This window comes from Xenopus laevis, chromosome 1S (assembly GCF_017654675.1).
Source record: "Xenopus laevis strain J_2021 chromosome 1S, Xenopus_laevis_v10.1, whole genome shotgun sequence".
NCBI classification, from domain to species: domain Eukaryota; kingdom Metazoa; phylum Chordata; class Amphibia; order Anura; family Pipidae; genus Xenopus; species Xenopus laevis.
In genome coordinates this window covers 185,876,029-185,890,327 of record NC_054372.1, presented here as the reverse complement: position 1 = coordinate 185,890,327, position 14,299 = coordinate 185,876,029, and the positions used below count along the sequence as shown (strand labels likewise).

General features: G+C 42.6%; 1 protein-coding gene across 4 annotated transcripts in view; it reads left to right on the top strand.

Annotated features, from left to right (window-relative positions):
• The first annotated feature begins 1,720 nt into the window (after nucleotides 1-1,720).
• egflam.S (EGF-like, fibronectin type III and laminin G domains S homeolog) overlaps nucleotides 1,721-14,299 on the top strand; it is a 90,812-nt gene continuing 78,233 nt past the window's right edge. For 2 of the 4 annotated variants that reach the window (XM_018244516.2, XM_041580588.1), the window contains exon 1: nucleotides 1,721-2,302. In XM_018244516.2, the coding sequence (XP_018100005.1) occupies nucleotides 2,212-2,302 (91 nt within the window). In that variant the 5' untranslated portion in view covers nucleotides 1,721-2,211. The remainder of the gene's footprint in view (nucleotides 2,303-14,299) is intronic. The other 2 variants (XM_041580590.1, XM_018244515.2) reach the window with 2 other exon arrangements.

Here is a 14,299-nt window from a genome sequence, read left to right as displayed (position 1 = left end):
CAATGGGAGCTTCATGTTATATTAGTTTTATGTGTAATACACGTGAGCATGGAGGGTAATAGCACATGGGGCAATATTTGACATCCCCATTTATTAGTAGCTCAAAAGGTGGCACCATATTGCCCCATTTCCAGCTATGCCAATCAGCTAAAATATCTCTACTGTGGCAGATACAAGTCTAGCTGGCCATACATGGAGTGAGGAAAACTGCCGACTTTGCCTCTGTAGACCAAGTGGCAGTTTTGCAGCCCAATCAAATCTAGCCAAAAACCACATTATTATTGGGCAGGTTGAAAGTTGTTGAGAACTGCATCAGAACCAGCAACTCTGCCAAGTACGTCGGTGTCCTTGTGAATGGGCAGCATTTAGTCCAATGGGATGCAGGTTCTTTCTTTGCTGGAGTATAAATATCCACAGATAAAAGTCAATTTGCTGCCTTTCTCCCCCTGAATGTGCACAGCTGATGCCATGCAAGTCACTGCACACACATTTAGGGAGAGAAAGGCCGCAAATTGGCTCTTAAATGTTGTTATTTATTTGGCAGGGAAAAACACCTTCTCATATCCTTATAATTTACAGTAGGGGGTACATTATCCCTTATAATACATGAGTGATACTCAGAGTTCCCTGTATAACTCAGCCTGCAGCCTTGTGTCTTTATATGGTCACAGGACCCCTCAGTGACTTCTAATATCCTTATCATTTACAGTAGGGAGTACATTATCCCTTATAATACATGAGTGATACTCAGAGTTCCCTGTATAACTCAGCCTGCAGCCTTGTGCCTTTATATGGTCACATAACCCCTCAGTGACTTCTAATATCCTTATCATTGACAGTAGGGGGTACATTATCCCTTATAATACATGAGTGATACTCAGAGTTCCCTGTATAACTCAGCCTGCAACCATGTGCCTTTATATGGTCACAGAATCCCTCAGTGACTTGAATGGGACTCAGCATCCTTCGTTCTTGTTCCTTTGGATAATTGTGGTCAAATTTAAAAGGCATTGTAGCATTGAGCCAAATATTTTATGGAGGGGCAGCTACCCCCCTGAATCCAAAAATAATAAACACATCCCCAAGTCTAAGGGATATGAGGGGGCTGCTATTTACTTTTGCAGATGGTAGAAATATAAATACAGTTGCAGATGGTCTCTGTAATGTTATAGTGGTTTGAATTAACGGTAAATGTCTTCTGTGCAGCTTGTGCTCTCGGACTGGTTTAGTTCTAAAGATTCTTCCTCTGTGGCCGCCCTCAAGCCCACTCTGCCCTGGTTCTGTTGCGCCCAGTCCACTGTACATTTCATATAAAACAAATTCTATTGAAACCAAAGCTGAAAAAAAGACACAAGTTGAACTTTTTGCTCGGATCATTTCTACGTATCTTCTCGCTGATCCTGAGGATGAAGACGCAGTGAGGAAATAAAATCCTTTTGCAATGTCTGTCATTCTTGTCCCTGGGTTGCTAAGACTTGCCCTTTAAACCTCTGAGTGGTGTCAGAGTCAGTTATAAAAGAGGAAGGCGGTGTTTGTGCTGATGCCAACTGAACAGGCAGTTGGGTATCCCGGTGCCACTAGCTCCCCTGACTGTCAGCTCTGTCACTAAGTGACAGTTAGTGTTGCAACCTTTTCCGGAAAAAATACCGGCCTTCCTATATATTTATCTTTTTTCCCTATTAATAATATTGGGATCAACCATTATTTTTACCGGCCAGGTGGCAACCCTAGTGACAGTATGAGGGGCCCCTAATCCCTGTGTGTTGCTTTATTAGTCTGAGTGGCTGGAGCAGTCTCTCCATCTGGGAGATTAATTCCGATTTATCCTCTTAGCTCCACACGCTCTCTCCTGTACTCCCACTGTCCTTATTCCCTGGGCTGCACCCCCCACAGGCACAGGAACGTCAGGAAAGGGGGAAGCAGGAGGAATGGTAGGGGGCAGTGGGTTGGCTTGTGGATTTTGGGAAGTAATTTGGGAAGAGGGAGGAGGAGGGAGTGAGAGTAGACACATATTGTAAATTGCTTTCTTGTGCTGTTTGCAGTATTGTGGTGGGATGTCATTGCACAGAGGGGCCCCTCCTGCACGTGGAAAGTCCGCTCTCCCACTGTCTCTCTCCCGTCTCTTCTAACCCTCCTGGTCTCCACACACCATTTATAAGGATTTAAAGGGATTGTTGCCCGGCAGTGTGATACCATTGTGTTGCTTTTGGGATGGATTGGTACTGGTTTGGCACATTGCTGCTTCTGACTGGTGCCATTGGACTCACTCAGGGCACCAAGAAACCCACTACAAGAAGACAAGGTAATGGCTCTTCTGTTAACCCTAATCATGCTGGGGAGGGGAGTTGTTGTTGCAGACTTTGCTAACTTCTGCATGCAGCTATTGCTTCTGCCTCTCCTGTGTTTGTAAAAAAAAAAAAAAGCCTGTATAACAATTCATTGTGTCCTTTAAGTGCATGTATGTAATTACTGTGATTTAGTTGTATAAACACATTTACTTTACAGCGCTGCGAAATATGCTTGCGATATATCAATAAATGTTAATAATAATAGGTGTGCAGAGGGACAGTATCACAGTTGTGCGAGGGGCAATATATATAATCACTACTGTATGGCAGCTCCCACACTAACAGCTGAGTTTTTGTCTATTGGAGTGTCTAAAGCAAACGCTGCCAGTCCGCTTATAGCAGCCTTTCATGTTACTTGCCGTTTAAAACTCAAAGGCATGATCATACCCATTGGTCACACGAACTTAGGCCCAGCTGTTGTTGGACTACGACTCCCAGAATGCCACAACAGCCACCCTCGGTCCAAGGATGCTGGGAGTTGTAGTCCAAAAAAAAACTGCTGGATGGTTTATCGGTGTACAAGCAGCTGGGAAGCATCTGGGCTTAATAATAAGAACACATTCCTGCTGCGGAGAGTACAAGAAAACAAAAGAGCGGCTGCAGGACTGGAGGGATCAGAGTATAAGAGAATTCCTTTGTACTTGACTATGTTCAATTATGAACCCTCTGTGACTGCAGGAGGGCTGCCGAGTATCACAGCTCCAGGCATCCTGACCCCCAGCTCCTGGGCTCCTGCCTAGTCCACTAGTACCGTTCACCCAGTTAATTACCAGCACTAAATAACTGAGCATTACATTTTTAGCCCTACAAATGAACTAAGAAGTTTAGTACAGGTGTGGGATCCGTTATACGGAAACCCGTTATCCAGAAAGCTCCGAATTACGGAAAGGCCGTCTCCCCTAGACTCCATTATAATCAAATAATCCAAATTTTTATTTTTTTATTTATTTGATTTCCTTTTCCTCTCTAATTATAAAACCATGTCTTGTATTTGATCCCAACTAAGATATAATTAATCCCTTTTGGAAGCAAAACCAGCCTATTTAATGGTTACATGATTTTTTAATAGACTTGAAGATCCAAATTACGCAAAGATCCCTTATCTGGAAACCCCCAGGTCCTGAGCATTCTGAATAACAAATTCCATACCTGTACCTTTTAAGGGTGTGTGGATAATTAGTAGCTCTATTTAAACATAATGGTAGGTTTTGCTTATATAGCACCAACATAAGCAGTGGAGCCGCCTTGCTGATTGTTAGAGAGCCCAGGGAGCCTTTGAGGAACAAGAAGATGAGAGCAAAGTGATCCTGCCTTATAGCTGCATAACTTTACTTGTATTATTAACTCACGCCTTGGGGCCCTTATATACTGCTCTCACTGGTAACTAGTAGCATGGCCAGTTTAACCTCTACTGTGCCAGGCAAGATCATGACAATTCAGTAGCCTGGGATCAACAGGCAGGTACCTAAGTACTTTGCTTGGGTGATGTTGTAAGGCAGGGATGGGTGATCTAGCAACTCTCAGCAGGCAGAGGATGCTGGGAAGTGTAGTTCCTTTAACCCATTTACTGCCATCACTGTACACATTGGGGCAAATTCACTAACATTCGTAGTTTCGCCAGGCGCAACTTCGCCGCGCTTCGCCGCACTTCGCCGCACTTCGCCAGGCGTAGTTTCGCCAGCGCTCCGCAAGTTCACTAAAATCCGAAGTTGCACTCAGGGGTAGCGTAAGGTTGCGAAGTTGCGCTAGCGTTGATTCGCTATGTAAAACGAAGTTACGCTAGCGAAGGCTAATTTGCATACGGCGCCAAATTCAAATTTCAATGGAGGAACACGTATCAGCACTACAAATGCCTAGAAAACCTTCAAATCAGCAAATAAAAATGTTATTTTGCCCTACACATGTGCCCACTGTCTAGGTAAGTTGCCATGAGTCAGGAAATGTAGGGGGGAAGGAGGGGAGCCCCAAAAAATTTTTCGATCTTTTTCAGCCTATCACCCATAATGTAGAAAACACGCCAGCGTTTTTTGGGACTTAGAAAAAATTTTGACTTTTTTTGAAACAATCCCTATCTACTCTATTGCGCTTCGCCTGGTCTGAGGTGGCGAAGGAAGTCTAGCTTAAAAGGTAGCGTTCAGTACACTGCGCAAGTTAGTGAATTTGCGTAGTTACGTCGCTAGCGAAAATTCGCCAGGCGTAAGGGTGTGAAGTAACACTAGCGAAACTACGCCAGCGTTCGTTAGTGAATTTTCGCAGTAACGAAAATGCCAAACGCTAGCGAATTAACGCTAGCGAATTAACGCTAGCGTTCGGCGCTTAGTGAATTTGCCCCATTGTATCTAAATGAACGGGGAGAAAACGTTGTTGATTTAACTGTTAGGTTTTGACCTTAACTTTTCAAAGAAATTGTTGCCAGTGTCTCATAAGCCACTGTTTCTTTCTTCTAACTGCAGCTAAGAGCATGCTGGGAGTTGTAGTCCAACAGCATCTAGTTTAGGAAGTGAAATGTACTTTTGGCTGGCAGTTGCTGCTACCTGCCCCTAGTGCCTTCCCAGGCCTTCAGCAATGTCCTATGAAATCAGAGCAATCTGGTGGTACTTGTGTGCGGACCTGTTGTACAATATGTGATAAAGGGCCCAGCGCTTGTTCCAGTCGCAGCCTGTGTTCGTGTCAGGCATGAGAAGGAATTTTATCAAGAATACAGTCCAGCTGATTGCACCTAAATACCTGTATTCCCTTATTATATATATATATCACTTATTTCATAGATTGTAAGCTCTTTGGGCAAAGGATCTGCTTCCTGTTTGTCAATGAGCTGTTATTTAATGATCCCCTTAGTGTGAGTGATTCTGGTCTTATATCTGATAATTGGTTGTTACCCTTGGGGGCCATACTATGAATAAATCAGTGCCAGGCGGGTCAGAGATTTCTTATCAAGCAAATTATCAGTCTTTACACTTATTTAGGAGTTAATTAAATATTGTTCTGTTAAAATGCATAGATAGAAACAAAGAATAGAACTTAACCCACGGAGAGCCACAACACAGGAATATGACTATAGAGTCTTTGTTTGTGTATTAGTATTCAATAAATCTGTTCATTTGTTTGTGGGAGGAACAGTCAAAATCCACAGAAAAGTTAATGTTATTATAATAAATGTAATAGATATATATCATTTAGATAATATATGTGATATATGTAAATATATATAGAGAGAGATTTCATGAGAAATGAGAGTGATGTCTACCAGCCCCCAATATACAGAATTGGCCTTATTATAGGCAATAATACTTACAGCTCCCTGGGGTCTGGGAATGACAGGGCTCTATTGGAATTACTGGTCCCTAACAGATGGGCAGCTGGGAGTTGCACCGAGCTCAATAACATTATCCGTGCTCTGACTTCATTCTGTTCCTCCACCCTGTACACCCTACACACTCATTATTTGGGTGCAAAAGCAGAGAAAATGCAGGAGCTTGAACAGGAAGTAAAGGGTGCAAAGGAAGGAATGGACATGGGAACTGAAAGTGAAATTTGTGCCGGCACAAGTAAGGGGTATACAAGTATTCTGTTCATTTACATTTGCCTAAAGCAGCAAAATCATCCATCTATGGGGCAGATTCACTAAAGGGCGAATTGTCACCAGCGACCGCTTCTCACACATCACACCCTGGGCCCTGGACGAGACGACTTTTCGCTAGCGTTACTTCGGCAGTGTGAGCATTTCATAGCGAAGATGCGCTAGCGTTCGTTTGTGCCTAGTGAAAATTCGTTAGTGATCTTGTCTTAGGTCAATTTGCATACGGCGGGTAATTTAAAGTTGTATGGACGTCTTTATTATGAATGTTGGTGCAAATGCTTGAAGTTCCCACTGTTTATTACACATGTCCAGGGAACCTTAATAAAGACAAGAGAGTTAATATAACGCCCTACACATGAGCCCACTGTAAAATGAATGTTCCATATGTTATGAAATGTCTGGAGAAAACCAGTTACCCAAAAAAAGTCTAGGTTAGGACTTTTGAAGCCAATCCCGCTTAAAAAAACGCCAGCGTTTTTGGAACTTTAATGCATTTTCGGCACACAGGATATGATGTGAGTGACAGAAGATTGAGGAAGATCTAGTTGCTTTTTAGAACTTTCGCCTGGTCTGAGGTGGTGAAGGCAACAATTTGCGGAGTAACAATCATTCGCCAGAGCGAAAAGTCACCTGGTGATAGAATGCGAATAAACGCTAGTGACAGTCCCGTTTGCTAGCGAATTGGTGCCTCCGCCTGTTAGTGAATTGACGATGTCCCTGCGGGTGGCAACGCTGGCGAAAAGTCACTACCGTTAGACCATTTACATTTTGTGGAAATGCCACCAAGGCCCGGGCCTACGGCATCAGAATTTTAGGGGGCGGCATGCTGCCCAACCGCACCCACATTGGTTCAGAAACACTGGGGATGCGCAGGAGATACAGTAGTTTTTAAAATTTCTTGTTTACCAATTCCCATTGCTCTGGTCCTGTTTATGAAAATTTGTGCGAATAAAGGGGAGGGGATGGGGGTGACAAATGGCATCGGGCCTAGGGGCACCCACTATGTAAATCCGGGACTGCGTTCAGGGCAGCCATCGGGGGGGGACAGGGGAGAGAGTTGTAGGGGGCCCGAGGGTAAGGGGGGCCCCGGGCCACGACACACTTACTTGATTAGCCGGGCCCCCCCATCTTTTTGAGAGCTGCTGACTTCGGGAAGGCATGGACTTTTAAGGGGCCCTGGCCAACAATTTTCTTATAATGTGGGGCGGGGCCTGGCCACCAATTTTTTTTTCTCATGTGGGGTCCTAGCCACCAGGGAGGCTCAACTTCAAATTATTGGTTTAAGATGCTGGGCAAATTTTGGGCAATTTAGTGTAAGTGTCCAATTGAGGTGAGCTGGAACAAGCTTCAGATGGACATTCTGCCTTCACTGGATCAGCTCAAAGCTTCCAATGGATCATGTGAGGAAAGAGCTGAATGTCGTGACAAAAACATTCCAATATATGTAACAGCACAGAGCAAACCACTCTTTGGGGGGGGGGTATGAGTTGCTTTTTTAAGCATTACTTTGCATTTTTGCTCATAGATATGTATTGATATTCCAGAGAGAAGAATATGCCTTTGTCTTTCATTCCTGAATGGGATCTATTTAGAGTTCCCAGTCGCCCCCTCTTATTCTGACCACAGGGCAGTGATCTCTTTGTATGTTCCTACAGTTCCCTGCTGCACTCAGCTTGGGAGGCTCAATAAAGTATGGCTGAGCCAATGCAAGTGAGTCAATAAAAGCTTTATAAGACAGGCTCGTGGTTTGCAAGACCCATGTGGCTACTCTCATGGGAGGTACAAAAAGTAACCGAACCACTAACGGTCCATATAATTAAAACTGTTTTGTGACAGTTTCTTTTGCAATGCTGACATTTTCTCGCTTGAGCATGAATATGTATTTACATTTGTTGGCCTACGTCTAGTACTCCCTTAGGGGTTGTATTAATTACAACCTCCTCTTGCTGCAGGGATGCTGGGAGTTGTAGTTTAACAGCTGGAGGGCTACAATTAGAGTGTGACCCAAGTTGTTTAATCTGTTTATCAGCTTGATCTCCATCTAAGTCTTGGAATTAATTATGAGCACATTTTTTTACCAGGCATGGAATTGCAGCGAAATTCCGCATTTCGCCTCATGTGTTTTTCTTCGTGAAACTGCGGCAAAAATCCACCGTGAAAAATTTCGCCGCAACATAGAAGCTGCCAGAAAAAAATTGTCGCAGACACGAAAAGTCACCATAAGAAAAAACACCCATTGACTAACGCAATTGGACAAAATGGTCAATGAGACAAAAAAATCGCCCATTTGGAGTGTCAAAAAAATTCACACATAAAGTTTTTTGCTCATTTTGATGCCCATTGACAAATTTTTCATTGTTTCAAATTTTTTTTGCAGTTTAGAGAATTTTTGGGCGAATGGGAAGAGGACAGATTCGCTCATCACTACTTTGTATGTCAAAAGATGAAATTGAGCACTAATATGTAACAGATTTGCCCACCAGACTTGCAGAGCATGATGGGAGTGGTAGTCCAAGAGTGAATCGTCTCTCCCTGATTTAAAGCAGAAGTAGGAGCTGCTAAATTCCATGTTTCTTCCCGTCTGTCTCAGTCAGAGTTATTTTTAGTGAGGAATGTATCCAAAATTGTCTTTATTCCTCTGTGAAACCAAATGGCATTCTCTAGTCCCATGTCCTGTGCTAAAGGATCTTGGGCACACGGGTGAATGGTTTAATTGTAATAATTGGTCTGATTAGTCCTTGAACTAAAAAAACGACATTTAAGAAGACATGGGGCAAATTTACTTATCAGCGAAAATTCACCAGCAACGGCTTCGCAGGCAGCGCAACACTTCGCCAATAGGGATGGGCGAATTTTTTTGCCTCAAAAATGACGCCCATAGACTTGTATGGCGTTGTGCATCAAAAAAAAAGATGCGCGTCAAAACAATTTTGCCTGCGACAAAACATTTTTGATGCCGGTGGCGAATTTTTGGCAAAACGATATGGGTCAAATTCACCCATCCCTATTCGCCAGGCGAAAATTCGCTCAGACAACGCTAACTCACTAACATTCAAATGTGTGTCCAGGGCGTGAACGCTGGCGAAGTTGCGCTAGCGTTAATTCGGCAAGCAGAGCGAAGTTGCGCTAGCGTTGCCTAATTTGTATATGGCGGAAGTTAAAGTTGAATGGACTTATATGTTGCAGCCAATACATTACATTACACAAGCCCAGGAAACCTTAATAAAAGAAAACAGAGATGTTATATTGCCCTACACATGAGTGTATAGTTTATGTGCCATATGTTAGGAAATGATACCCCAAAAAAATGTTATGCTCTTTTGCAGCCTATCACCCTGAAAAAAGGAAAAGACGCCAGTGTTTTTTGGGACTTAGAAAAATTTTCAACTAAATTTCAAGGAAGTCCTATCTACTCTATTGCACTTTGCCTGGTCTGAGGTGGTGAAGGCAAGTCTGGTGAATTTGCACAGTTATGTCCCTTCGCCAGAGTGCAACTTCGTCTGGTGATTGAGTGCGAATGAGCACCAGGGTCAGTCTCTTTCGGTAGCAAAGTTACGCCTGCACCCGTTAGTAAATCGGCAAAGTACTGAAATGACGTCACGCTGGCAAATTTTCGCCAGCGTTAGTCACTTCGCCCTTTAGTAAATTTGCCCCATAGATGCATACCTCCCAACAATAGAAAGGGGGATAAAAAGTTTTGCTGCGCCAAGTTTGGTGAACATTTTGACCACGCCCACTTTTGTAGCCACACCCCCTAATTACCATGTCCATTTTACAAAATTTGGCAGGTTAGGAAAGTTTGAACACATTTCTGTGGTTTTTATGTTATTACAGTTTTGCTAATGAAAGTGAATTGCCCTTTAAGCTGCAAGTCAAAGTTTCCCAAAGAGACCTGCTTATCTTAAATTGTTACAATTGTTTATTTGCTTATCTTAAATTGTTACAAAAGTATCTAAGTGCAGCTGCCATATATTCTGGGCTCTCTGCCAAAAGCCAATTAAGTTAGAAACGTTGTATCTATTTCTGGCTGTTCAGTGCTGGAGATCAAATAGAAAGTTGGGACATTTCAGTAACAACCTGGGACAGCGGGTTGAGCTGTCAATATCAGGATTGTCCAATGAAAAATGTGACAGTCGGGAAGTATGAGATGTTTATGGTATATAAAGTTCAGTGGTGGAAGAGGGGCTATGGCAAAACAGATTTTGTATGGTCCCATTTATTTGAAGAAGGTAGCACTGCCCTAGGGCCACAACTAGGGGTAGGCAGAGAAGGCGCCCGCCTAGGGCGCAATCATGGGGGGGCGCACTTTTAAGGGGAATGTTTTGTCGTATTTTAAACCATGGTTTGCTTGGCCTTTAATAGTTTTTCAATTTTATAAACCACCTGTTCCAACCCCCTTGCCCATGATTCGTACTGTGGCAGAATTACTCTCCACCTCCCTCTTGGCAGCTGCAGGCACAGGTACATTTTTGGGGGCAATATGATGGATTTTTGGCTCCTGTTGGCACAAGTACATATCTGGGGGCATTATTGTGGATTTTTTGGGTGCTGCTGGTACAAGTACAGATTGGGGGCAAAATAAGGGATTGACTGCTGCTGGCTCAGGGACATGGGGCAATATGGTGGCTGCTGACACAGGAATAAATTAGGGGCAATGTGATGGATTTTTTTGGCTGCCACAGGGGTAGATACAGATTGGGGGTAACAATATGATGGATGTTTTGGTTTATGCTGGCACAGGTACAGATTGGGGGCAATATGATTGGTACCGGCAAAGGTACAGGGGGCTATATGAATGGTAAGGTGGGAAATGGTAATGCAGGACCGAGTGGGGAAACTAATTGAAGCCATTATCTAGGGTGCCTAAATACCTTGGCCTGGCCCTGCACTGCCCTACTTGTGACCCTTCACTACTACTGCTACGACAATTTGAACCCCTGATACTCTTGGCTGATGTTGGTTGTCTGAAGTTGTACTTGAAGAATCAAATTGTGCATCACTTACTCTACTGTTGTTATCTTTCCCTTCTTTCCCAATCTTGTCCTACTATCACTGTCTTGTCCTACTCTCACCATCTTGTCCTACTCTCACCATCTTGTACTACTATCACTATCGTGTACTACTTGTACTACTATCACCATCTTGTACTACTATCACTATCGTATACTACTTGTACTACTATCACCATCTTGTACTACTATCACTAGGGATGCACCGAATCCACTTTTTTGGATTCGGCCGAACCCCCGCATCCCTAACTATCACTATATTGTACTACTATCACCATCTTGTACTACTATCACCATTGTGTACTACTATCACCATATTGTACTACTGTCACTATCTTGTCCTACTCTCACCATCTTGTACTACTATCACCATATTGTACTACTATCACCATCTTGTACTACTATCACTATATTGTACTACTACCACCATCTTGTTCTACTATCACCATTGTGTACTACTATCACCATATTGTACTACTATCACTATCTTGTACTACTCTCACTATCTTGTCCTACTCTCACCATCTTGTACTACTATCACCATATTGTACTACTATCACTATCTTGTACTACTTGTACTACTCTCACCATCTTGCCTACTCTCACCATCTTGTCCTACTATCACTATCATGTACTACTTGTACTACTATCACCATCTTGTACTACTATCACCATCTTGTACTACTATCACTATCTTGAAGTGATGAGCACATTTTTTTGCCAGGCCTGGATTTGCAGTGAAATTCTGCATTTCTCCACCTGCGAATTTTCACAAAACTGCAGCAAAAGAGACAAAAAAGATGCCATAAGAAAAATCCACCCATTGTTCACTGCATTTAAACAAAAAAGTTGCCAAAACAAAAAGTTGACTCATATTGCGTTTCATGAATTTTTCACTATATCGCGATTTCTTTTCATAGTTTCACAAATTTTTCAGACAGATTCGTTCTCTACTACTGTCTTGCTGTACAGCTAATATTTTGCTCTATTGACGGCATCTTGCTCTCCTTGCACAATCTTGTCCTATTATGATAGGGATGCACTGAAACCAGGATTCTCCGGGATTCAGACAGGATTCAGCCTTTTTCAGCAGGATTCGGATTCGGCCGAAATCTTCTGCCCGGCCGAACCAAATCCGAACATGCATATGCAAATTAGGGGTGGGGAGGGAAGTTGCGTGACTTTTTGTCAAAAATACAAGGAAGTAAAAAAATGTTTTCTCCTTCCCACCCCTAATTTGCATATGAAAATTAGGATCCGATTCAGTTCAGTAAAGATTCGGGGGTTCGGCTGAATCCAAAATAGTGGATTCGGTGCATCCCTATATTATGAGCATCCCTCCGTATTGTTTTATATATATATATATATATATATATATATATATACATAAATAATCGTAATAAAAATATAATAATACAAAATATCTAATACTAAGCAGAACATGCAACAGGTTTTAACTGACCTTTCAAAGCTGAGAGTGTTTTTCTAAATACAGGTATGGGATCTATTATCCAGAATAGAGATGGCGCGAACTGTTCGCCGGCGAACTTGTTCGCGCGAACATCGGGTGTTCGCGCTCGCCGGAAGTTCGCGAACGTCGCGCGACGTTCGCCATTTTGGGTTCGCCATTGTTGGCGCTTTTTTTTGCCCTCTCACCCCAGACCAGCAGGTACATGGCAGCCAATCAGGAAGCTCTCCCCTGGACCACTCCCCTTCCCTATAAAAACCGAAGCCCTGCAGCGTTTTTTCACTCTGCCTGTGTGTGCTGAAGAGATAGTGTAGGGAGAGAGCTGCTGCCTGTTAGTGATTTCAGGGACAGTTGAAAGTTTGCTGGCTAGTAATCGTTTTGATACTGCTCTGTTATTGGAGGGACAGAAGTCTGCAGGGGTTTGAGGGACATTTAAGCTTAGGTAGCTTTGCTGGCTAGTAATCTACCTTCTACTGCAGTGCTCTGTATGTAGCTGCTGTGGGCAGCTGTCCTGCTTCTGATCTCATCTGCTGACTGCTGCAATAACAGTAGTCCTTGTAAGGACTGCTTTTATTTATTTTTTTGTTGTTTTACTACTACTACTACTACTACTATAAGAGCCCAGTGCTATTAGTCTAGCAGTGTTGGGGAGTGGGACTGGTGTGCTAATCTGCTGCTCCTAGTAGTTCAGCAGCACCAACTTTAATTTTTTTTTTTTAATATTCATTTTTTTTTATTTTACTTTTTTTTATTTTACTACCGCTGTAGTAGTGTATAAGTTGACCTTTTAGGCATTATTTGCCCTGTAGGCATTTTTTGCCCAGTGTGTTATTCAACCAACTGCCATCTAGCTGTGTGACCTTGTTCACATTCTGTCTAAATATCCATAATATTACCGTCTCCAGAAAAAACACCGGAGTGACTTTTTTCAAGCAGCCATAATATATTTTACGTAATCCGTATCCATCGCTGTAGTAGTGTATAAGTTGACCTTTTAGGCATTATTTGCCCTGTAGGCATTTTTTGCCCAGTGTGTTATTCAACCAACTGCCATCTAGCTGTGTGACCTTGTTCACATTCTGTCTAAATATCCATAATATTACCGTCTCCAGAAAAAACACCGGAGTGACTTTTTTCAAGCAGCCATAATATATTTTACGTAATCCGTATCCATCGCTGTAGTAGTGTATAAGTTGACCTTTTAGGCATTATTTGCCCTGTAGGCATTTTTTGCCCAGTGTGTTATTCAACCAACTGCCATCTAGCTGTGTGACCTTGTTCACATTCTGTCTAAATATCCATAATATTACCGTCTCCAGAAAAAACACCGGAGTGACTTTTTTCAAGCAGCCATAATATATTTTACGTAATCCGTATCCATCGCTGTAGTAGTGTATAAGTTGACCTTTTAGGCATTATTTGCCCTGTAGGCATTTTTTGCCCAGTGTGTTATTCAACCAACTGCCATCTAGCTGTGTGACCTTGTTCACATTCTGTCTAAATATCCATAATATTACCGTCTCCAGAAAAAACACCGGAGTGACTTTTTTCAAGCAGCCATAATATATTTTACGTAATCCGTATCCATCGCTGTAGTAGTGTATAAGTTGACCTTTAGGCATTATTTGCCCTGTAGGCATTTTTTGCCCAGTGTGTTATTCAACCAACTGCCATCTAGCTGTGTGACCTTGTTCACATTCTGTCTAAATATCCATAATATTACCGTCTCCAGAAAAAACACCGGAGTGACTTTTTTCAAGCAGCCATAATATATTTTACGTAATCCGTATCCATCGCTGTAGTAGTGTATAAGTTGACCTTTTAGGCATTATTTGCCCTGTAGGCATTTTTTGCCCAGTGTGTTATTCAACCAACTGCCATCTAGCTGTGTGAC